Source organism: Hydra viridissima, unplaced genomic scaffold, assembly GCF_058129835.1.
Source record: "Hydra viridissima isolate aposymbiotic clone 2 unplaced genomic scaffold, HvirCarnegie_v1 scaffold_2, whole genome shotgun sequence".
In the NCBI taxonomy this organism is placed as follows: domain Eukaryota; kingdom Metazoa; phylum Cnidaria; class Hydrozoa; order Anthoathecata; family Hydridae; genus Hydra; species Hydra viridissima.
The window spans coordinates 14768465-14792887 of NW_028324301.1; the positions used below are offsets into that span (position 1 = coordinate 14768465).

Sequence of the window (24423 nt, forward strand, 5' to 3'; positions counted from 1 at the left end):
TTTCAGTTGCTTTCTAAATATCATCATATTGGTAAAAAAATAAGTAATTTTTAGTTTTTAATGTTCTTGAAACATCCTATTACATGCAAGTAGTATACAAATTTTTTTAAATATTATAAAGAATGATTAAGAAAAACAACACAAGCAATCAACAAAATCCAAACTTTATACTTCAAAAAAGTCACTAGTATATATAACCACAATATAAATTATACAATCCACTAAAAAAATTGCTCTTTAATTCTGATAGTAAAGAAAGCGAAACAGAATAAGTGCAATTATTGATCAAAACCTAAAGATACTTAAACAATTGTTCTTGTGTACTAGTAGGAAGTTTTTTTAAATAAATAATAAAAGAAATTGACTTTATTTTCTAAGGGGCAGTTTATACTTGACATAAGGAACTTCCACATCTTCTCCTTCAGCATCATTACAACAAAGTTCAAGTACAAGAATTTTTACGTGGGGCTTAATTTTCTTCTTTGAAATCTTCTCCACAGTTTGTGAAATACTACAAAACAGAAAAAAGCAATCATAAAATGATAAAATAAGCAAAAAAAATCAGAACTGCCTTATCAACTTCAATAGAAAGCTTACGGGGATGTTAATCTCTCTTTTCTTTTATCAGCTCCCAAGAAGAAGGAATATATCATTGAAACTCCTTGTGAAATCATTGTTATTTCAAGACCCATTTTCTGAAATTATTACAAGAATTACAAGTAATTACATTTATTTGAAAATAAGATTTTTGTCACTGATACTTGAATCATGTATCCTTTTTATAATCTTACTTTTGTCAATTTGTTAACCCAGTGTGGACTTAAATTTATGTATTTTAGATATAAAGTTAACAAAATTGGATTTAAAATAAAAATCCTATTTTAAAAAAATTTATTGTTAATTTCATTTTCACAGCATGATTAGAAGCAAAGTAATTTATAAAAAAAATTAGTTAAGATAAAAAAATATAGAAAGATTGTTATCAATATACAATCCACCTCAAAATGATCCATAAGTTGTTGAAGATTCATTTCTGAGCCATTTTCCATTGTTCCATCTATTGAAAAGCTATCCCATAAGGTAAATTCTTTGTCATTGTACTAAAAAAAATTTTATAATTATTATAGATATGGTCTAAAAAACATCTGCTGAATAATATTAGTATTACTGTGGGTTGATTTTATATAATAAAGGTAAAATAGTAATAAATTAGAAAATCAGCAGATGTGCCAGGTTGGATATTAGTTAGAAATTGCCACATGAAAATAGCACTAAAAGTAAAATTGAATACAATGATAGAACTGTACATGTGTTTCAATTGAGGAATCATAGAATAGAATTGAACAAAGCTTTGAAGCAGTGGATATCTCTCTCTTAAAAGTACATAATTTCTGAAGTATGTATTACAATCTGCTAGAACTAATAATCTGAAAAGTGCCTAAATTATTCACCAAGTGCTTGGTCAAAAAAAGTAAATTTTCTTACATATTGATAACCCTTTCTTTTAACAATTAAAAGGTAATTTCTAGAAAAAAAATCTACATTGAAAATTTACTTTTTAAAAATTGGGTTATAATCAGCAGGTCAAAATTAACAAAAGTGCTTAGCATTTTTCAAATCATATTCACCACACAGTAGTTATGAATCTTATTTTAAGTACTAATAATTTTTACTTGGCTTATGTATGCAAAAACTTGGTTTAAATTTTTAAAAAATTTGAGAATCATGGGCTGACAGAAGAAACATTTAAAATTGCAATCGCAAATTTTAAAAACTAATTTTCAACTTACTTTCATTTTTGGAGCAGCCACAGGCTCAGAAAATGCAAAAAATGGGAGAGCTAAATTCACAAAGCCATTCTTGTATGTCTGTATTTTTTTGTTGCCATTTATTACTTTATATAATTCTAAACATACTAAACCAGTAACAACAGATGTTGTAGTTGCAATTGCTGGTATTATTTTTCCAGCAATAAGTTTACTTTTGTGTCTATTAGCAGGTGATATTTTGTAATTTGTAGCACGAAGATTAGAACATGCAACAATAAAATCTATATGGAAGTTAGTGTCATCATCCTTAAGAAAAATTAAAAACAACCTTAACTAAAATTATCAGAAATTTTTAGCTCAATAAGTATATTTAAATATGTAAAAGATACAAAAAAATAATTGCAGTACCTTTTCAAATTCTGCAGGATACATAATTAACCTTCCTTTTAAATCATTTGCAGATGGTAAAGACATTTTTATAGTTTCAATTCTTTGTTCATCTATTAACGAAGAAAAAAAAAAAAAAAGAAATTTTTAACTGTCATCAAGTCAGTAAAATAAATGAATGCAAATTGTTGAACTTTAAATGAATACAAATTGATGAACTTTAAATGAACACAAATTGATGAACTTTAATGGTATTTTAACACATGAAAATGATAAAATACAGTTTATCAAATTTATTTGCAAGCTTTTCATATATTTCCAGAACAAAAGTAACTATAAAAAAGTTCAAATTTTTGTGTGTTAATCTTCTTCATGTTAAGCCTTGATAAAAACAACTTTTAGCAATATAAGACCCAAAGTTCTGCTGCATAAACAACAATTAGTTAGCTTTCCCTTTATTAACACTACTTTACAGGTAAATATCTATTGTTTTGAATATTAAAAATTCTAATAAAAAAAGAATTTACTACCAACCCACTCAGTAGTTTTCACTTAAAATATAACCAAAGTTTTATGTAAAAGAACAAGTGTCAACATCCTTGCATATAACTTATAAAAAGCTAAGTATTATAAACTCATTAAATGAAGAGCCAAGCAATAAGAATTTTTTAAAATTCCATAAAAAATTTACATAAATACAAATATTAATCAAAAATAGGTAAATTAAATAAATTTAACAAGTTGAATAATGTAAAAAAAAAATGTGTTTGTTATAATCTGTCTGAGATTTAATTAATTTCCTTCATAATTTGGTTAAAATTAGGATTTTAAGATAACTTATAGTGAATATTTGTTGATTATAGTAAAAAAAAAAATGACTGCATAATAATGTTAATTTTGATGACATACAAGTGATGATTAAGGGAACCCAATTATTTTAGAGTAACTTACCAACATCACCAACTGCATTGGCAGCCTCAGCCTCTGTAACTGAAATTTTTACACCTAAATAAAAAAAAAGCAAAAAATTTGATAGCTTTTAAATAATCTGAAATCTGTGCATACTACAAATTGATCCTTAAAAGATTAGAATTTTAGTATTTTCTGTTTTGTGTAGCTTGATGTGAAAAATGGAAGAAAATTTTTTTTTTATTTAGGTAACAATTATGATATTGATTACATAATCCTCTACTTTTTAGTTTTTATAACGAGACAAATTTTGATGACGCCATTGGTTGCGTTTGGTTTCTGTATACTTACTATGAATTCATAAACTTTTTAATAGAAACAATATTAGCACTTAATGTTTTACATCCATTTCTGTAGTTATTTAAGAATAATAAAAAGCTTAGTTTTTTGATTTTAACATGAATACAGCATAGAACATTTAGGAGCTAAGAGGCTTATTACTGAAATTTAAAATTCTTATAAAAATAATAAACTGTATTTATACCTGATTTAGGGACAAATTCAGGAACAATTACATTTTGAACTAGACTTTGAATGTAACTTCTATCATTTGAGCCTTAATAAAACAAATAAATTCCTTAAGGAATAAAATTAAACTACTCTTTGAAAAGTAAATTTATTAGATAACTATAGTTTGTTAGAATGTTTGAGTGATAAAATAAAATAATCTAATAAAAGGTTATACCTTTTATTCCATAGTTGAATGCATATAAGTTTGCCATAGCGATTACAAAATCAAGGTGCAAATCAATAGAAGAATCAAATTTTATAGGAGATGGACATCGTTTTGGGCCTGACCAAAATGGAGCCCCAGAAGTGGTGGTCTGAAAAACATGCATTTAGGGTTATTTCATTTTTAATACATTACCAAGAACTAATAAAAATATTTTTTATAAAATTATAAACAATATTATTAAAAATTAAGCTTTGAATAAAATGGTGCCAAAAAGGTATTAGTTTCTAATTGTTCTTAAATGATCATTAAACAATATCTTTAAAACAGATAACATCCATTGAACAAGGGTACTTACTTGATCAGGAGGGAAATTGAACAATAATTGGACAATTTGATTGTGAAAGTATTCTTCAAACAGAATGCGAGCAGATGATACACAGTCTTCGAAGTTGTTTGGTTTCTTTGTTATTGACTTTTTAAGAGTTTCAAGTGTTTCAAGCTATAATCAGACCATGAATTATAATACATTCAATGATTAAATTTCTCTAAATCTATTCTAAAATTTCTACTATTAACTTTTAAATTTTTTCTAAAGAATTGAAAGAAGTCCCTTCCCTTCTCCAAGAGGTGGTAATTACAGGCTAATAAGATGAACTTAAACTTTATCTTAATAGCCTGTGTAATGCTAGACAGGTTATGTTAAACAGGCGATGTAAAATGTTAATGTTAGACAGGTGATGGAAAGTATATATTATTCACTGAATGTTGGTTCTTGAACCTATTTATATCTAAACAATCTCATTTATTACAACTTTATCTAGTTCTAAAAAATTTTTTTGTAGAATTTTTAAGTTTAGTAATAGGGTCATTCTTACATCTCAGAGATGATTAATTTTTACCACATTTGCAATCCAAATAAAAAATGATTGAGAAAATTTTAACTAAAAATACACCAATGTGTATTTTTTCTAAGGGTGTTTCAAGGGATTCTAACAGTGTTTCAAATAACTTAAGTAGTTAATTGTTTAAACAACTCAAGTGCCTAAGTAAGTTTGTATTACTTAAGTAAATTCAAGTAATTTTTTATCAAATTAAATAGAGAAAATTGGTATTTAAGAAAAATTTGTATAAAAGTAGTCTGATTTTCAATTCCGTATACAGCTACCCTAAAAGTAAAATATTAATATTTTTTGGTTTTATTGATTTTTTGGCTTTGTTTTAAAATATTTGCCAATTTAATTGGATTTTCATTGAATATTTTTTATATTTATCTAGTTTTGTTTTACTATATTTCTGGTAATACTTAAAAAAATTAAAATAAAAGCGGAAAGTGAATGGTGGAGCCATATTATTTAGTGCAAATATTTATAAAAAGTAGAATATATAAAAATTTTAAGTGACAAGAATTTCTCACCATACTTTATCGTCAGATCAATTCATCATCAGGATCATTCATCATCAGGATCAATTTTAAGTTTGAATTTAAGCCCTAATCCAAGACTCATTTTAAAAATCAACTTTCAATTGCAGCAAATTTTTTCAAGAAAAATTCTTGTTGTTTTGGCTCAAATGGTTGCTGTTGATCTGATTCCTATTTATAATTTGTCAAATTTGAAGTTCAAGACAAGCTATGACTTCCATGTTTTTAGAATATGGAAAAATTTTTTAATGAAATTGAAGATATATGTGACTAAACTGACAAACTTATTGTCAAATAATTCAATTCAATGCCTTGGAATGATGAGGATTGTTTGTTTAATAAAGACTGAAGACTGTCTTAAATTGAATGAAACAAAGTTTGAAAATTCTGAATAAAATCTTAATAACCTTTTTTCTGGAATGATTACAGAATTTTAGATTCAAAATAATATTGGAATTCAATGTGTAAAACAATTTCAAGATTTCTTGAAATTAAATCAGAAGTTAGAAAAACATTTTTTAGGTGTTATTATACCATTTAGAAGAGCATTGTAGTGCATTAAAAAAAGCTACCAACTGGTAATAAGATTTAAACTGCTAGATATTTGTAAGATTTATTAGAAATTATTGCTGCTGGTGCTAATGTCCTTTGTAGAAGAGATATTACTCTGAAATATTAGCTGAAAGAAATTATGAATTTATTTTAACATAACTAAAAGATCAGGATACAAAATATCTGATTTTTTTTTTTGAGTAAATTATAAAAAAGAATTTCTGAAATATTAGAATTAAAGACCTTTTCATATATTTAGAGGCATCAAATCAGTATGATTAAACTCAAAAAGACATTATTTTAGACTATCCAAAGAAAAAAATACTTCCAATTATAGCAAGTGATAATTTTTAACATTTTTTTAATGACCCAAAAGATGCATCTACAGTTGAATGTGAAGGCTACAATCTTGAAATTAAAGGATCTTTACAAAAAAGAGTAAGACTGAAGAACCATTGACCATTCCTTGTCCAAAACATTAATTTAGTAATGAACAAGGCTTCCCTAAATGTTTTGGTTTGCATCAAAAAGGAAACAGCTGTATTTTACTGTGCTTAAAATCTTTACCACCACTGCCAGTTGAAGCAGAAAGATGCTTTAGTGCTGCTGGACTTTTTATTACTATGTTGATAATGTAATTGAGTGATAAAATGATTAACACAAGTTTTTTGCATTCAGACACAACATAACTTTAGTTATGTTATGCTTTGTCAAACTTAAATATCACACTAAAATGTGTAGAATCTTTGATTATCTAGAAATTACTTAAAATTTCTTAAACTACTTAAGTAGTTTTTAAAAAAAATACTTAAGTATCTTTTTCTTATTATTTGAACATCCATAATTGGTTCTTGAGATATTTTAAGTTGAAACAATACTGATTCAGCATTTTAGTGATAATTTAAGGAGCTAACAAAGCAACTTTTACATTTAATATCTTGACAATGGTTGTGAGAACATTCCTAATATTTTGAACCTCAAACCATTTTCACCTAAAGAATTCAAAATTAGGACTCTCAGGACTTAATAGTCTCAAAAGGTGAATCAAAACAATTGATTGCGAATTGCAAATTTTTAAAACTAAAATGAAATCTGAAACAAAACACAAAACTTTTGAATTGGTCACAAACTTTTTAATTCAAAGTTTTTTTTGATTAACTTGAAAGTTTAGTGACTATTTTATAACTTATATAGTCATGGACATAGGGAGTGGGCAAGGGGGGTTTGTTTTCCCTCTTTTTTTTTTTTTTTTTTTTTTTAAAAAAAAATTAACTAAAATGTTTCTGAAATACATTTTAAAAGTACACTGAAAAAGTTCCTAGTGACACCCATGTATGCAGTAATAGCAAACAAATGTGTGTATTTTAAAAAGTATAATGGTACATGAAATATTTGAATTAAGAATTAAAGAAACAACAAAATTAAAAAAAAAAAACATTGAAACTTGTTAACATATAGTTATTTGGTAACTAGATTTAGACTGATATAAAAATCTTAACTAGAAAAAAGATATTTAGGTGGTAGAACAGTTCCTGGCACAAGGATGTATTATCATTTTAATCCTATTAGTTTTAAAAACAATAAGTGATAAAAAAAAAAAAAAAGATTGATACAATTACTGAAAAACTATCATTATTCCAAAGAACAAAAATAATAAAGAGATTTCATTAAACATTAAAAAAATAATAACAATGTTGCATATATTTATAATGGATTTTAGAGAGTTCTCGATGTAAAAGCCAGATTTCATTAGCATTTCTTAGTCGGTCCATGCGTCCCCATGGACCAGCTAAAATTTCTTTTGGCCAAAAAAAGATAACAAGTGTTGGAACATCAATTCCAAATTGTATGCTAATTTCTACACCCACATAAATATCAGGTTGTACATACAGCATATATGATTTAGATTTAAAGAACATCAGCAGTTGGTTATAACAAAAAAAATTAATTACAGTTAAAATAATATTTCAAATACTTAATTTAATTATTTTTTGCTATTTGCTTATTATTTTTTTTAGTATTTTTCAAAACGCAAAAATCTATTGGGTTTCTGAATTTTATAAAAATTTACCAAACGATTATTAAGATATAGAACATCAAGGTTTCATTGTTAGCCCTTCATTTTACAACTAAAATGCTGAATCAACATAATTTCAACTTTAGTTAAAATTTTCACCACCATCATTTATTTATTACAAATAATTGATTACAAATAAAATATTACAAATAAGGTAAAAATTAACCAATTCTGAGGCATAAGGGTGAAAATGTTTTTAGGATGATTTCATATGAAATAACTCAATATTATAAACATATTATATGTACACAATAGTTTCACAAACAAAAATTTTCAATTTTATTCTATGCAATTAAAAGAACAACTTTAAGAGACATTAACTGGTATAATAAAAAAAAGCTTATAAAATGGGCAACTGTGTCAAGCGCAATCAAGACAAGTAAAGAAAATGTTAATTTGGTGACAAATTTAAAAAATATTGGCAAAGTACAGTATCCTTAAATACAAGTTCAGGAAACATCAAGACACTCTTGATAAATTTTAAATGAATAGTTCTGCCAGAAGAGAATTTACAGAGGAATTAAAAGTTATATTAAACAATCAACAATTGATTTTATTACAATCTACTTGACAGTAAGTCCCTTTTTACTGGATATAAGTTATTAAACAGCATCATCATGGCTTTGAAAGAGGATTTGAAGTTCACTATTGATACAAATACCAAAAAATGTAGTATTTTACTACGAGCAAAAAAAATGTTAGGGGTCAAAAAACATTCACTATATTGAACAATTTTTGATCCAAAATTTTACAATGTATACAACAGCTTATAGAATGCAAAAGGTAATAACTTAAAAGATACTTGGCACCCAGACTTTTTATATAATGAGATATTACTTGTATTATTGAGCTTAAATGAAACTAAGAATACTTCACAATCCCAAAAAAAAGCTAAAATTAATCAAGTGGCTCTGATGAAACCTGCTGAAAATTATCCTTTCATTTACATGCCAAAAAAGAATATTGCCTCTGGTAGACAAGATATTTGCATCTGTTCCTACTACACTACCTCCAACTGCTTTGAGTACTGCATGTAGAACAGTTGAGATAAACATTCGATCTGAAAAATGGCCATCTATAAGACTTTTGAAATGGGCATGACAAATAGTGAAAAATCTGATCATCAGAAAAACATTTTTCCATCACTTCTTTAATATTGAAAGAATTTGTTAAATAACAGTGATTTGCCAATTTTTTCATTAAAGAAAAACAAAGCAAGAGTTTTCAATTGGCTGCAGTTTTGCTTTATATAAAAACAGAATTTGTCAAAACGATGGATAACAAGGGAAAGCAGGTTAGTGTCATTTAAGGCTGTACAAAACTTTTATGGAAATAGAAAAGCAGAAAACTGCAATTGGTTCCTAATAGAAAGATTGCACACTGCAAAGCTTAAATGCAGTGAAGATAATTTAATAAAGGAATTAAAAAACATCTAACTTAAATTTAGCCAACTGCAATAGCATTCTGAAGATCAAAACCTAAAGTTTATTCTTGAAATTATAACCTAAAGTTTTACACACAAATTTTTGATAACTACACAATAAACTATCCTCAACTACAATAGCATGCTTGGACAATATTTGATCTCTGGAAAAAAGAAAGTGCAGCCTCAAAATAACATTAAAATTGTAATTCAAAGATTCTGCAACATTGCACCTGGACTTTAAAAGTAATTTATATAAATTAATTCTTAAAAACAAGATATAAATTAATTCTTAAAAACAAGTGAGTCATTAACATTTCAGCAACTTTATCAATAATATTGTCTGTATCAAGGTCCATTATTATATAATATTCAATATTGATTCCCATTAATTCATCTAAGTTCTCTTCTGTAAGTGTTGAGCTTGGTTTAGTTTTTATTAATTTCAACTTAGAGAAATGTTTTTGAATGTAAGAGAGAATGTATAAATTATGTTTGTTCAATACAGCAAAAACACAATCAGAACATAAGTAAAGCTTTTCATGGCTTGTAAAGCTTTTCATGGCTTGTAAGCCTCATTGGTATTACTATTATCAACTTTATCAAGAGAAAAAAATATTTATAGAAACTTTAAAATGTAACTAGTTTAAGAAATTACAAATAACTGATATTTGAATAAATTCATTCAGGCTTGGTCGGGAAAGGCATGCGATCGCACTCAAATTTTGACCACGCATAAAATATTTATTTGCGACAACTTGGCCATTGCTCTTAAGATGTTTTTTAGAACATTTCAAGTTGTCGCAACTAAATATTGTATGCGTGGTCAAGATTAGAGTGCAATCGCACGCCTTTCCCGACCAAGCCTGGTGATTAAACAAAAGAAAAACATAAATTTAAAACAATTTTAGTGAACACAATAACTTTAAACTTGATTACTTTCTTCAAAATTTAAAAAAAAAAAACATGCCAGAGCACTGGAATTGTAAACATACAAATAGAAACAACTTTAATTAACACCCAGTTTTAATATCCTGGTTTCTTCAAAAACAAATTAATCAATTTTTTGGCTTACTACTGCAGTTTTTGTATCAAATTATTATCTACATCATTATCTACGGTGATAAAATATATTTAAATAATTTATTTTAAATAGTAGGTTAAACAACATTTAAAAAATAGAGTTAGTGAAAATATTACCACTTATCCCTTTATTTTTTTGAGGCCTCTGATATTGCAGTTATTTCTGCAATTTTCTAGACTTCTAGATAGGCCAGCACACCATCTTTTAACTATGTAGGCTAAACTAAATTTTATTAGAAGCTGCATCAAGGGGAAGGAAGATAATTGTTTACTGCTGGGGGTAGGGAAGTCAAATAGAGGTTAAATCTGTAGAAAGAGAGGATAAAAACTTTTAGGTTCTTATGAACTGAAATCAAATTTTGAATCAGAAATTAAATTTTCATTTAATTTCTGTTTCAAAAAAATGAAAAAAAATAAAAAAAAAATAAAAAAGTTTAACACATACTAACTGCATCCCTTGCAGCTTTGAAGTTCTATCCATGAACTTAGGATCACTAACAAAAATGATTTGTTAAAAAAATAGTCTATATTTAAACTTCAGAAAATAGTTTTAATTGAGATTAAGAACAATGATTTGTGACATGTAAAGAAACAAAGTTAATTAACTTACGCAATATACTGATTTACTGTCTCAGCAGGCTGTACAAATAAACCTTCAAAGGAATCACGAGCCCACTATATCAATTAAAAAGAAGCACTTCTCAACATTTTTGTTAAAAAGAAATACTTAAATATATCTGAATTAATTTGCATGGAGTTTTGCATGAGCCAAAAACTTTACTATCTAACACTATACCTGAAGTGTGTGTTCAATGGCATTTGGAAAGTTTTTTAATGTGCAAATGGGAATAGATTTTTCTGGTGGATCTTGAGAAGAGCTATAAGATTCAGTGATGTCTGGTAAAACAACCTATGAAAAAAAGTAATAAGTACCAACAAAATTATACTTTGAAAAATATTGAAAATATATTAAAATGAATAATGTTGAAATGAAATTTACTCATTAATCCATAACTCATGATTGGGTAGCAATAGCATCTTAAATACTGCTGGATTGTTTAAAAAAAAACTTATAGAACAATAATTTGAAAGCTTGTTAGTGGTATTGTTAACAAAATTATAAGCAACATTCATTGTTTACATCAGTTAACCAACTTTCATAAAAATTGGAATTTATCAACAGCAAATATAAGTGTTTTGCAAAAGTTTTGTTTTTTTTACCTGCGTGTTTCCCTTTGTACCAAGTGTTCCAGACTCAAGAAGAGGCTTTTTATAAAACACACACCGCCTATCCATGTACATTCCTATTGTAATTTTAAAACACAACTTAATTAGACTAGTAATTGTTAAAAAAAGAAGGAAAAAACTTTTATTATGACTTATTGCAAAAACAAAAAAAATTGTATTTGATAGAAAAAACTTCAGAAAATTATTTTAAATATTTTTAAGCAATAACTTAAATCTATTAAAAATTAAAAAGGACTGCATTGTTTACAAAAGATCTTGATAAAAATTTCACTTAAAATTTAATTTAATAAAAATAAAATACTGAGCATACTTGCATCAATATTATCAAGTGCATTACAAACACCATCCAATCCCTCAAAAAATTCATCATTGTAAATATCTGCATACTGATTAAGGTTAAAAATTATTTAAAATATTCTATTACATTTTAAACCAAAATTTAAAATAACAAATACCAAATTGTTTTGTTGCAAAGGAATGTGCTAAGAGGTTTATTGATATAATTGGTTTTGAAAAAAGGAATACTATTTAATTTTGGAAAAATTGTATGAGATTTTTATAGTAATTTAGTGTAACAAATGAACTTTATAGTGTTGTAAATGATGAAAAAATAAGCCATAACTTTGATCAGCATCAAAGAACTTATTTTTATCAGCAGATGTCTTTAATCTCCACCAAAAAGTAATAAAAAACTTTTGAAAAAAACTAATTAAATTTAATCTCCTCAAAAAAAGTAATAACAATATATGTATAGCTAACTAAAATTCAGAGAAGATACTTTCAGTATCAGGGCCTACACGATTTTGATGGGGTATAATGTTAGCATCACAATTCATTTCTTTAACCGCTCGAGCTGCTATTTCTGATTTCATTTTCTGACAAAACAAAGCAAAAACAAAAAAAGACAACTTTAAAATAAAATGTCAAAAAAAAAAAGAAGATAAAATTTCAATTAAATTAAATATTATGATACCTGGACATCATGGGATCTAAAAAGAAATTGTCTATTAAGATTGGACTTCTCAATGAGGTCCATATCAGTGACAAATACTTTTCCTTTATCATCACATCCCACACCAATCATAGAAAAGTTCTTTAACATTTCACACCCAATTGCACCAGCACCCACCTTTAGAAAAAATATTGATTTGGAGGTCATATGAAAATACTTAAATTTGTTTAAATTCAATGTAAATGCTCTAGTTAACTAACACTGATCATTTATATATTGAAAACAGTCAAGATTAGTACAAGTGTTTAGCATTTAAGCCAATTGGAAAAAAGTTATTACACAATAATGTTTTAAATTGGGCAATAAACTATTCAAATTTAAAAAGTTTAAAATAAACAAGTGTATAAAAATTGTCAGCATTTTTAAGTATTATTATGGTGTTGACACTTGTGGTACTTTTTTAAAGCAATTTTAAGGAGCTGAATCCAAAAACAATATATTTTTTCCTTAGTTAACTTTTGATTTTCTCCTATAAAATATGACTAAGATATAAAAACAAAAAGGATATACACCTTGTTCAGAAAGTTTAAACGCACTTGTTTTTTTGTAAATGATGGTAAGTTTGGACTGGTGCAAAGAGAAAATCTGATGATGGGTCTTCATTTTTTATTGTTTTTTTTTTTAGCCAATTATTAATTAAGAAAAAAACACAACTTTTAAAGAAAAAAACATAAAATCTTTTCTGAAATGTAATATGAAACTCAAGAAATCAAAAAATTGATGAGAAGAAAGTGCAATAAAGTTTAAATGCACTTAGTAATTTTTTGTCATGGAAATATGTTAATATGGGATATGACCCCCGTTGTTTTTGATACATGCTTGTAATCGGCTTGGCATTGACTCAATAAGATTTTTAATCATCTTGATTGGAATTTCAAGCCACAATTTTGTTAGTTCTTTTTTAAGCATTTCGTGACTTGTTATTTGCTTTTTAGTTAGTTGATAATCCATCCAGCTCCATAAATTTTCGATCGGGTTTAAGTCAGGTGATCGTGCTGGCCAAGTCATGAGTCGAATATTACTTTCAACGAAATAATTGGTAATTGAATGTGCTGTATGACATGGAGCATTGTCTTGTTGAAATAACCAGTTTTGATCAGCCTGGAACAAATTGCAACTAGGGATAAGCGAATTTTCCAAAATATCACGATACCCATACTGGTTCAATCTTCCTTCGTATATTTTATGACAGCCAACTCCTGAGCCTGATATGCATCCCCATATGCCGACAGAGCCACCACCTTTTTGAATACGGCTGTGTATGTGTTGCTTCAAATATTTTTCCGTATTTTTGCGACGAACAAATCTTTTGTTTTTTCTGTTAATAATTTCAAAATTCGACTCATCGTTAAAGATAATTCTTTTCCATTGATCCACTGAATAATTTAAACGCTCTTTGCACCATTTTTTTCGCTTTAGACGATCGGTTAACGACAACAGAGGTTTTCTTACAGCATAAAACGAATTTAATTCTTTTTTGCGTAATAACTTACTTATTGTCGTACGACTAACTGTTTTGTCTACAAGCGAACTATTGATTTCTGCAGTCAAAGCTGACACTCCTGCTTTTGGGTTGCGTCTGCTAAGCGTATAAAGCATGTTTTCGTCGCGAGCTGACAGTTTTTTTGGGCGCCCAATACGAGGTTTATCATTGACACTACCAGTCGATAAGTAATATTTTATTGTTGTACGAACGCTGAATTCAGAAATATTCAAATGGTTGCCAATTTGTCGATTGCTCATTTTCATTTTATGCATGCCAATTACTTGCCATTTGATTTTTGATGAGACAGCTCTTTTAACCATGAAAATATGATCTTTTGACAAAGTTTTATCAGTTGAAAATGGCTGAAAGTTGAATCAAATCGTAGACGCAGTTTTTTTTGCAAAATAAAATAAGAATAAAGATGCAAGTAGAATATGCTAACGATAGCAGGCTGTTGAGTGATGAAAATGCGAAACACTGCTAGAAAAAATCAATCAATTAACTAGAGTTACGAGTTTTCCAACCAATGTGCGTTTAAACTTTATTTCAAAAATTTGAAAGGACTTAATTGCTCCGTTAATTTTCTCATCACCCTCCACCTTCTTTTTGGTGTCCTTATAAATTTTTTTTCTCTAAATCGATAAATTAAACAGTTAGTAAAAATAAACATAAAAAATTCGGACCATATCTCATCAATTTATCGGGTTATCATTTCTTAAAAGAATTATCGACGTTAAAAAAACAAGTGCGTTTAAACTTTCTGTACAAGGTGTAGATAAAAAATTTTGGCCCACGGTGACAGCATAGAAGTATCTTTGGGAATGATATTTAATCCATCAGTGATTCTAAGCTTTTACAATTGCTTGTGCTTTTCATTAACAGTTTTAATAGAAGCTTAAAATATGTATTATTGTATGTTAAAAACCTTTATGCTTTAGTTTCTATCAGCTATTCAACAATATTAAAAGAAAGTTATAAGGCTATCAAATGTTAAAAAGAGGAATAAAAAATTGAGTGTAATTGATTGATATGTGTGGACTTCAAAATTTTAACTTTTATTCTAGGACCACAAGGAGGTTTAAATTAGTAGTCATATTAAATTATTTATTGGTGTAGTTAAGCACTAAAGGAAAAAAAGATTATCCAGTGAGAAAACGTTTGATGGCAAGAAAAAAGAATCTTATTGATGAACCATTGGAACCAAGGGTATGGATATTTCCTCCTTTGCATATTAAAATGGGCTTAATGGGACAGCTGAAAAAATTGGATAAGATTGGGGCTCATTTCTAATACATTTGTCAATCTTTTTCCGGTCTAAATATGGGAAAATTTAACACTGGTATTTTTAACTATCCCAAAATCAGAAAATTAATAAAGGGTGCATATGGTATTTGTGAACATCCATATAAAAATCTTGTAAAAAATATAATCAAATTAATTTTAACCTCAATTTGTCCTCAAATACTATAAGTAGCCTGTATCAGACAAAAACCTTTTAAACTTCATGAATACAAATGAATAAATTGTACAGTCTTTTGAAAAGTTCCAGATTTAAAATGCCGTAATTTCCATAATTTGGGTATTTTGACACAGGAAAACTAGAGCTAATAGTGAAAATTGAATACAATTTTCAAACTCAGTGCTTGAGAACTATTTAAAACTAATTAGATTATCCCTTTCAAAATTTTGAAATCGTTTTTTTGTTGATCTGTGTAATGTTTTGAAGCCAGGATGTAGATTTTTTCATTAAAAAAAAAAAAAAAAGTCACAAAATATAATAATGAATAAACTGACCACAAAATATACGCTAGATTGAAGTTTTTTTTGAAAATCTTGACCAAAAACAGCAATTTGAGCATCATAACGTGTGTTAGCTGGGGAACAGTTGTCTTCTGTGAGTGATGATTTATCCTCAGGTAGACTTTCCAAACTATCAAAATACATCCACTGTTTAATAGGCATAAACTTGCCAGAACAAGCCTGATAAAAGAAACAAACTATTTCTCTCTGCTGTTTTTCTTCTAGTTAATATTATCAAAAATATCTTAACTTTAAAGTTACCTTCATAACTTCTTGTGCAGCCATTCCACCAATAACTGCTTGCATTGGACAAATATCACCTGCAGCTTGTGATGCAAACTCACTTAGTAAGTCTACATCAATTTGCTCCACCTATATGAAAAATGCTTACAGTATATGTTTTCACATTTAGAAATAATACAAAAAGAAGTAATTGAAGTTTTAATAAAAGCATATTACTTTGTCAAAATTTATGTAGAGTGAGAAAAATAAAACAAATTGTATTTTATTAAGATTTACAGCAGGGGTTTCCAAAGATTGATGAAATAAAGGTATCCCAGCAACAGCAGATTTTTAATGAATTTTTTCAGTAGATTTTAGGAAAAAATTCAAAACATAAAAATTTAAAAATGACATGTATACAAATAAAGAGCTGATTGAATACCACTGGCAATCGAAAAAAACAATTGAGTTAACCGGCATTTTGTAAGTTGTACTCACTTTAGCATCTATTTTATCATTAACCTCTTTTGCAACCTCTAGGAATCTGGATACATCAACCTAAAATGGTAAATAGTATATCTAAAGTAGTAAAAATGTACAGGCAAGTTTTAAAAAAAGGGAAATTTAACTTGAATCATTAAAATAAATTTGTAAGAAAAAAGATGGGGACTTTGAGCATTAAAAACAAAAATAGAGTATTATAAATGATGAATTGTTAAATATTAGATATCAAGGTGAGAAATTAAGTGGGTTAAAAGAGTTTTAAAAAATATTTTATTATTTATATTTTATATTTATGTTTTTTTATATGTATGCTTTTTTTTTTTTTTTTTTTTTTTTTTTTTTTTTTTTTAATATTACTTGTTTATCATAAATGAGGTTCACAAATTATACAAAAGATTCTTAACAAATTAAGAAAAAGAAAAAAAACCTTATTTCTTGGTTTTGGCAGAAGACCTGTTAATGCTTTATATTCATGCAGTGCCTGAAAATTAAAAGTAAAATTTTTTAAAATAGAATTAGCTATTAAATAATCAACTTAATTTAAAGTTCAAATTTAGATATGCTAAAATTAAATTGTGCTCCTAAACTGTAAAGATTCAGAATAAGCTTAATAAAATTGACTAACAGATTTTGACAATTTAAATAAAAGATGATTCAAAAAAGCTAATAAGATTCATGTTTTAAAAGCTTGAACACAACAACATTAACTTTTAAAACATTATTTCTATACTAATTTAACAAAAGGGTGTATAAATCAAAATAAAATGACACTTAAAAAAAACAAACTGTTCCAAAATAACATTAAAGGTTTATAAACCTATCTAATATTACACAAGAAGCCCTTTGTATAAGATATTTAGGAACAACTGCAACTGCAAGTGTATATGAGAAAAACAGTTGTTGTATGTTTTAGATATTTGGAGAAAACTTATTGTTATAACTACTCTTCTAAAGAACTCAGTTATTGACTCTAGTAAATTATTATTAAAGCCACACAGATACACAAATGTTACTCCTTTTATATAAATTCACCCAAAATCCAGACCTCTCAAGAATCCTCTTACATGTCACACCAAATAGTTTTTTCAACCATGAACTGGATTGTGCAATTGCAACAATCATTATTTAAAGACTTTTTGTTATTCATATTCTGTATACAACTTAGCCAGTAAATTTAACACACCTGAAATGCTAAATGAAGTTGTGATGGTCTATCAAATTTTGCATAGTCTGTCACAAGAAATTCCGGAGTGCCTATTGATTCACGGAGACTTTTCTGAATTAAAAAGAAAACAAATATTTTTCTATTTCTTACAAAAGATAAAATAAAGAAACAAAAAATCTTGTATGTTGCTATAAAAAGTTGCTGTATATTTACTACTATTTTAAGAAGATAAAAAAACTTACAAAATTTAATGTTATTGGCATCTTCACTTGAGAAACAATACCACCTTGTTCATAATTTGATAAATTTGAAGTATCGCCAATACTAAATGTGTAAGGACCAAGCACTTTAATCTTAAGCGGAGAACAGCCATTTAACTCTGTCATGCCTTCAACTTCAGAAAATGTTACATAGTCACCATCTTCAAAGCCATGTCTTGTTTCTTCTAAGCAAGTAACCACCCCTTCAGATTCTTTAGTTATAGATGCAACCATATTGCTTATCACTTGCTCGCCATTTATGTCAGTAACAATAAAATCTTCACCAAAATCACAAAATAAAACACTAAAGAAATATTTAAACAATTCTTTGTAACAGTATGGTCAATTAAAACATACAAATAGGCTTTTTTAATTTGCTTTCCCTTATTCATCACCCTGTCTTCTAATTGTAACAGCTGAATTAATAATTTTGATTGTGTCAGTAATAGAAGAAATTGCGTAAAGAGAATGTATGATATTCAACATATTATCCAAACTTAAAAAACATTGAAAATTTTATTATTAAATGATTGCATAATAGGGTGACAATTTTTTAAACTAGGTTTAAAGCTGTTCTTCATTTCATTACAAATTTAAAAAGGCCTGAGAAAGTATTACTTAACTATTCTAAGTGCTTTATGTAAAATTGTTTTTTATGGTATTTGTCATTTATTCTATTTATTTTTTTTACTTTTTGTTAACATTAAGCCCAGTTATTCTTTGTTATGAACTAATAAAATGAATATTTCCTGCACAATAATGATTTTAGAAAACTAATCAAATATTGCATTTACAGATTTACAAAACACAAAACTCATCAAATTTTTCAATAAATGTTTTTAAATGCAATATTGAGTTATTGTTATGAAAGTTATTGGTAACAGTCATGACTAATAGGCACAACTGTTTTAACATTTATTTCTTATTTAGTTCTTTGGTTAATACTAGATTTTCATTATTTTTGATGATGCAATTTTTTGGCATAAAACTATCAAAATTGAAGACACCAAGCATAAACCTAAAACAATCAAATTTTACAATAGTAATAATTTTGGTGTATATATGATGTATCAAATGGCAAGAAAATACACTGTGAAATCAAAATCACAAAGATGGCCACTACAAGTTGTTTTTTTTTTCAATATTCTTGATCTAAATGGGATAAATGCAAGGGTGTTATAAAAAGAGACAACTGGAGAAAAAATTTCTATTTAAATTAGCAGAAGAACCGGGTAAAGATTTCCAACATACTCAAGAGGAGTTAATAGAAAAGCTAGAAACAAAACAAACAAACAAAAAAACAGTTTCATATGGAAAAAAGGTGCCAAATAAGATATTGCAAGGAAAACAAAACTACAACAACTTGTTCAAACAAAAACATCTTTTTGAAAAACCTTTTTTAAAAATTTCATGTAAAATATGAAGTAATTTGATGTAAAATATAAAGTAAGATTTTATAAGCAAGGATCAATTGACTCATAAGGGTAGTATTAGGAATATGCAAGCTGACAGTGTAATTAGATTTAAATACAAATAAAATATAACAGTATAGAGAATAAAAAAAATTCAAAAGAACACAATATAAAAATTAACTAACCCAAAAAGTCCTTTGGTGTCAGCTACAATTAACTTTTGACCATTTTGATGAGTTAGGTCACCTATCTGAATTTGCTCAGAGAGGGAGGAATTTGTCAACACAATACATTGAAATTTACTGAGAAAATCTTTTGAAAGCTTGCCATCATAAACAGACACTGGTACATAGCTATTGAGCTCTGCAAGCTTACTTACAGTCGCCTCTGCTCGATTTTTTCCAACAGCATTCTTGGTTAGAAAAAACTACAAAAAGCAAAAAACCAAATAAAATTAAAAATTATTGATCTTAAATAAAACTAAATTTTTATTGTTGGTAATTCAATTTATCACACAAGTACAAAGTTAATTCATAAGTATATAGAAAATCTAAAGTGAAATCTGTCCAATAGATTTTTTAATAGCTATTATAACACAATAAAAAATCAAAACCTGAGAAGATAAATCTTCTAAATGACAAGGTTCTGGATCATATAAAGTAACAGACTTTACACCAGCAAGAATAATGTTTTTTGCAATTTCAACTCCCAGTCCCTTCAACCCACATATAAGAATGTTGGACACACCCATTTTTTTCATGGCTTCATGGCCAAGAACATATCTAAATAATGTATACTGTTTGTAAAATATTGTTCCTTTGGCATTGCAAAAAAAAAAAAAAAGAACAAATTATCTTTCCAATGTCAGTTTAAAAACATAACTATCAAAACAAAAAAATTATAAAATAATAATATCAAAGCAAAACAATAACTTGATTTTTTTTTTTTTTTTTTTATTTGAAAATTCAATTGTTCTATAGTTTTAGATTTTTGAATTAATTGACCTGTTGCTAAAAATTCCCTTAGGCTTAAGGAAATTCAGAAAAAACCTTTTAAATTTTTAAAACATATACTTTGCATTTGTATTTGACTTCAAAAATACTTATGTGTATATTTGTGTGCATGTAAATATCTATGCATCTTTATATATGTACATTTTTATATGTGTATATGAATAAACATATGCACTTGTTTTAATAAGCAAAGAGAACTTACAATTGTCGAGAATAAAGGCCTTCATCAATTACTTGTTCATTATCTGCCGTCATTGTTATCTGCAAAGAAACAGCGTTTTAAGGTAAAGAGAAAGTTAGCTTTGAAATTTCTGCAGTTATATATAAAACACACACACCATATAATTTTGTTTATCATTTAAAAATCTAAAAAATGAGTGGAATTTTAAAACAAATCATCCTTTATTGCTTTTCAAAAACACCAAAAATTTGATCATAATTATAAACTTTCTTTCCATGAAAAATTAAGTATTCATGTAACAAATAAAATAATCAGATCTTTGATTCTATTAATAAGCTTTTTATACAAGTATCTTAAGATTACAATAGTGATGATCATGCATCAAATTCCTCCAAGACAAACTTCTTTGAAATTTTGAGTTAAATTAATGGTAAAAGACATTTTTTGGCTCAAAATTTACAGATTACCTATAATTATGACAAGCAGTGGTAGTGGGAGAGGTGTGTGTATGAACAGTGTTAGTCTACTTAGTTATGAAAAATATATTACTGCCATATTACCATAAAATCATTCCATGTTAGATTCACAAATTGATTAAGTTTATTTACTGATTAAACCCTTTAAACAGATTTTAGAAAACTCAACTGATTGTTTGAGAAACTTCTTCTTTTTTTTTTTGATTATAGTAAACTTTAATTACAGCAGTATGCTAGCACTGCATCATTTTAAAGATGAGACATTAAAATCTATGTCATCTGATATGGTGTAATGAGGAAAAGCTAATTACCGAAATCAAACTACTTAAAAGTATATCTGATATAGAACTATAATCAAGGCTCACATCCTCAAAATATCTAAAACTGCAGGAAAAAGTTCATTTTTATCTGATCAAAGCTTACATCTTCAGAAATTGAGTTTTGATCGTTGTATGTTTCGAAAGAACTTCCGTTTAATTGTTCAGAGGGCGGATTTGGCCGAATTCGTTTACTTGGAGGAGAACTTTGATCTACTGTTGACATCAATATAGATTGAATTACACAGTTTTATGCTACTATAATCAATAATTTAGCAATAATTCTGGGTGAAATTTAATTATAGCAGTACTTCCTCTAAGGAAAACCAAACAGATCTAATGCACGCATAAATTTTGGACTAACAAGTCATTCGGCCCCATTTGAACAAGCCAACACGGCCCTAAAATTTTGAAAATGAAAATATAGCGTACTGGCTTGAGTTCAGGTTTTAGTGACTTAAATTTACTAGTAAAAAATTGGTAAATTGGTAAAAAATAAGAAAAAGCATAAAAGCTAAATTCAATAATAAGCAAATAAAACACAATTAGTTTAGTTTAGAAATTTATTTTAAGATAAAAATGGATTCTTTGGGAAAATTCTCGACAGCAAGTTTTTGGTAGTCTTTTGAAGTACAGGCTTCAAAAACATATTAAAAATTTCATGTTTTTAAATGTCTGAATCTCGTTGAGATTCAACTCTTTAGATGAGAACCAAGAACTTAGAAATTCCCTTAGCAATAAAAATAGTTGGATTTCTTAAGCAATAAACTTCCGTTGCTTACTTGACTGGTTCAAGAGCATCAACATTGGACAAAATGTTTACATCGTCATCACTGCAAATCAAATGCGTAGAATTATCCTTCAATACTTTCCTGATTAAATCTTTGTTTTTAAAGAACAATTGAATAATCAACAGTAGACTATTGCATCTTGTTCTGCAGTTAAAAGTAAGTGAAACCTCTTTTCCATACTGCTTCTTAAATTCTTCTTTTCAATTTTGACTGGAGATTTTTGAAATAACTTGAAAATATTTCAGACTTCTGCAATAACAAGTTGCAAGTGAACTTTCACTTTTGGAATGGGAATGATTTCATCCAGGCCGCCATTACTACTTTATTCATTTAAGCTTTAACTTTTTTAAAATTTACTTCTTTTACTTATGAATGTTTTTCTATTATTCTAACACTAAATTTAAAGTAAAGGAGGGGATTGGGGTATATATTATATCCAAACCACTGTCGGTTATCAGGGGGTGCAAAGGTTTCCTTGTACCGGGGCCAAGAAATTTTTTATATTAAATTCAACAGACACGATAAAAAAGTTTGCAGAAGCCAAAGCACGGAGAGTTCCTATAAATTCACTAGTATGTGTGTTAATCTAACCTTTATCGTTTTATTTTCATTTCCTCTAATGCTTTGTTATTTGTGCTTTTTAAATACTGATAATGAAAATTGTACAACTGATAAAAATGTCAAATAAAAAGAAAGTATGGGTATATTATTACAGAGCCTAGAGTTTTGATGGCCTCAGGACCCCTTGTTGCTTAGGACCGGCTCTGATCTTAGCATAGAAGATAGGAATCCCTTCAAGCAGAGCGAGAAATGAACAAAAAAATAAAAAATAAAAAAAGATGTTAGTGTAATGAAGTAAATGAAGCTGAAGTAGGGGGGGGGGGGGGAGGACGGCGGGTAACCCCGGACACTTAACTTATAGCTGAAACTAAAAAAGCTATTTAATCTTAAGTACCACAAAAGTATTCGTTTAATAAAGTTGTGGCAGATATAAAATATTTGTCCCAATGCACCAAAACAATCGGTTGGGAGTGCGAAATATTGTATAGTACCATTAGAAAAACAACGTATCATCTTATTTGATGCGCTTTGAGAATGAGTGTATCCCCAAATAATATGCCAACCTTACATAGCGGAGAACTGAGTGGGGTCAAAAACAATCCGATGAAAAACTATCTAAGACATAATTCTTACAGTTTTGGACACAGATTGCAATACATTTGACAAAGATTAAACTTAATGTTTCGTATATTCATGACTTTTATAATCCTGCAACCCTGAATCTGAAAATATTCCCATAGTCCTGAGGGATTAGGAATGTGAGGAGGTAAGATGAAGAAAATTGTAAACATTATCTTTAAGTTCTATCCGACTCAAACACGCTACATTCGAACGAGGAAAAGAGCGAGTCAACCAAAAACACACCAGGTGGACACACATGTCGTATAACATGAAAAATTAATAAGTCACACCATAAATGATTAAAACTGTTTCGCAAACACGACTTGAAACACAATGATATGATTTTATTTAGTAAAGTTATAGAAAGTTCTGTAGCCACTCTGATATAAAGACTAATAAAAAGAAAACTAGTAAAACTTGTTTTAAAGAATACCATGACTCAGCAGTTGAAACTAAAGTACTGAACGAACTTGAAGAAAAAAAAAGAAATCTACTGTCTGGACGAGAATTCAAAATGACACCTGCGGACAGATAAAAAAGGAACGGTTGAGAAAATCTTTTAGATTTTTTTTACATTTTCTTTTGGGGGAGATTTTTTTAGTAGATTTCCTTGGGCTCTCTTTTTAGAGAGATGTTTTCGGAAAATTTTGATGAAGTGTTTTAAAGAGAATTTTTGAAGATGTATTAAGAAAGAGTTATGAAAGATTTTAAAAAAGAATTTTAAGAGAAAGAAAAAGTTTTAAGAGATTTTAAGAGATTATATGAGAAAAGAATTTAAAAGAATTTTAAGAGATTTTGAAAGAGGATTTTATGAGAAAAAAATTTTAAGAGATTTTAAAAGAGGATTTTATGAGAAAAGGATTTTTGAAGATTTAAAGAGAATTTAATGAAAAGAATTTATGAACAATTTAAAGAGGAGCTTATGAGAAGGATTTGGTAAGGAAATGTATTTGAATAACTTTCAATTTGCGTTATTATAAGTATTAATGTATTGTTAT

The 24423-nt window shown here is 27.5% G+C and overlaps 1 protein-coding gene across 1 annotated transcript; it reads right to left on the reverse strand.

The window, feature by feature from the left end:
- Positions 1 to 47: 47 nt before the first annotated feature.
- Positions 48 to 21849, reverse strand: LOC145192400 (ubiquitin-like modifier-activating enzyme 1). The gene is made up of 26 exons (XM_090077321.1): positions 21559 to 21849; positions 20681 to 20739; positions 20079 to 20247; positions 19651 to 19892; positions 18036 to 18357; positions 17812 to 17904; positions 17056 to 17109; positions 16623 to 16682; positions 16164 to 16274; positions 15897 to 16082; positions 12578 to 12733; positions 12383 to 12479; positions 11915 to 11983; positions 11578 to 11660; positions 11153 to 11266; positions 10967 to 11031; positions 10802 to 10850; positions 4157 to 4300; positions 3811 to 3949; positions 3610 to 3681; positions 3108 to 3161; positions 2178 to 2269; positions 1791 to 2075; positions 999 to 1100; positions 598 to 695; positions 48 to 511 (listed from the first exon to the last, which is right to left on the reverse strand). The coding sequence occupies exons 1-26, from the start codon at positions 21676 to 21678 to the stop codon at positions 367 to 369; spliced, it is 3180 nt and encodes a 1059-aa protein (XP_089933447.1). The 5' UTR covers positions 21679 to 21849; the 3' UTR covers positions 48 to 366.
- Positions 21850 to 24423: the final 2574 nt, after the last annotated feature.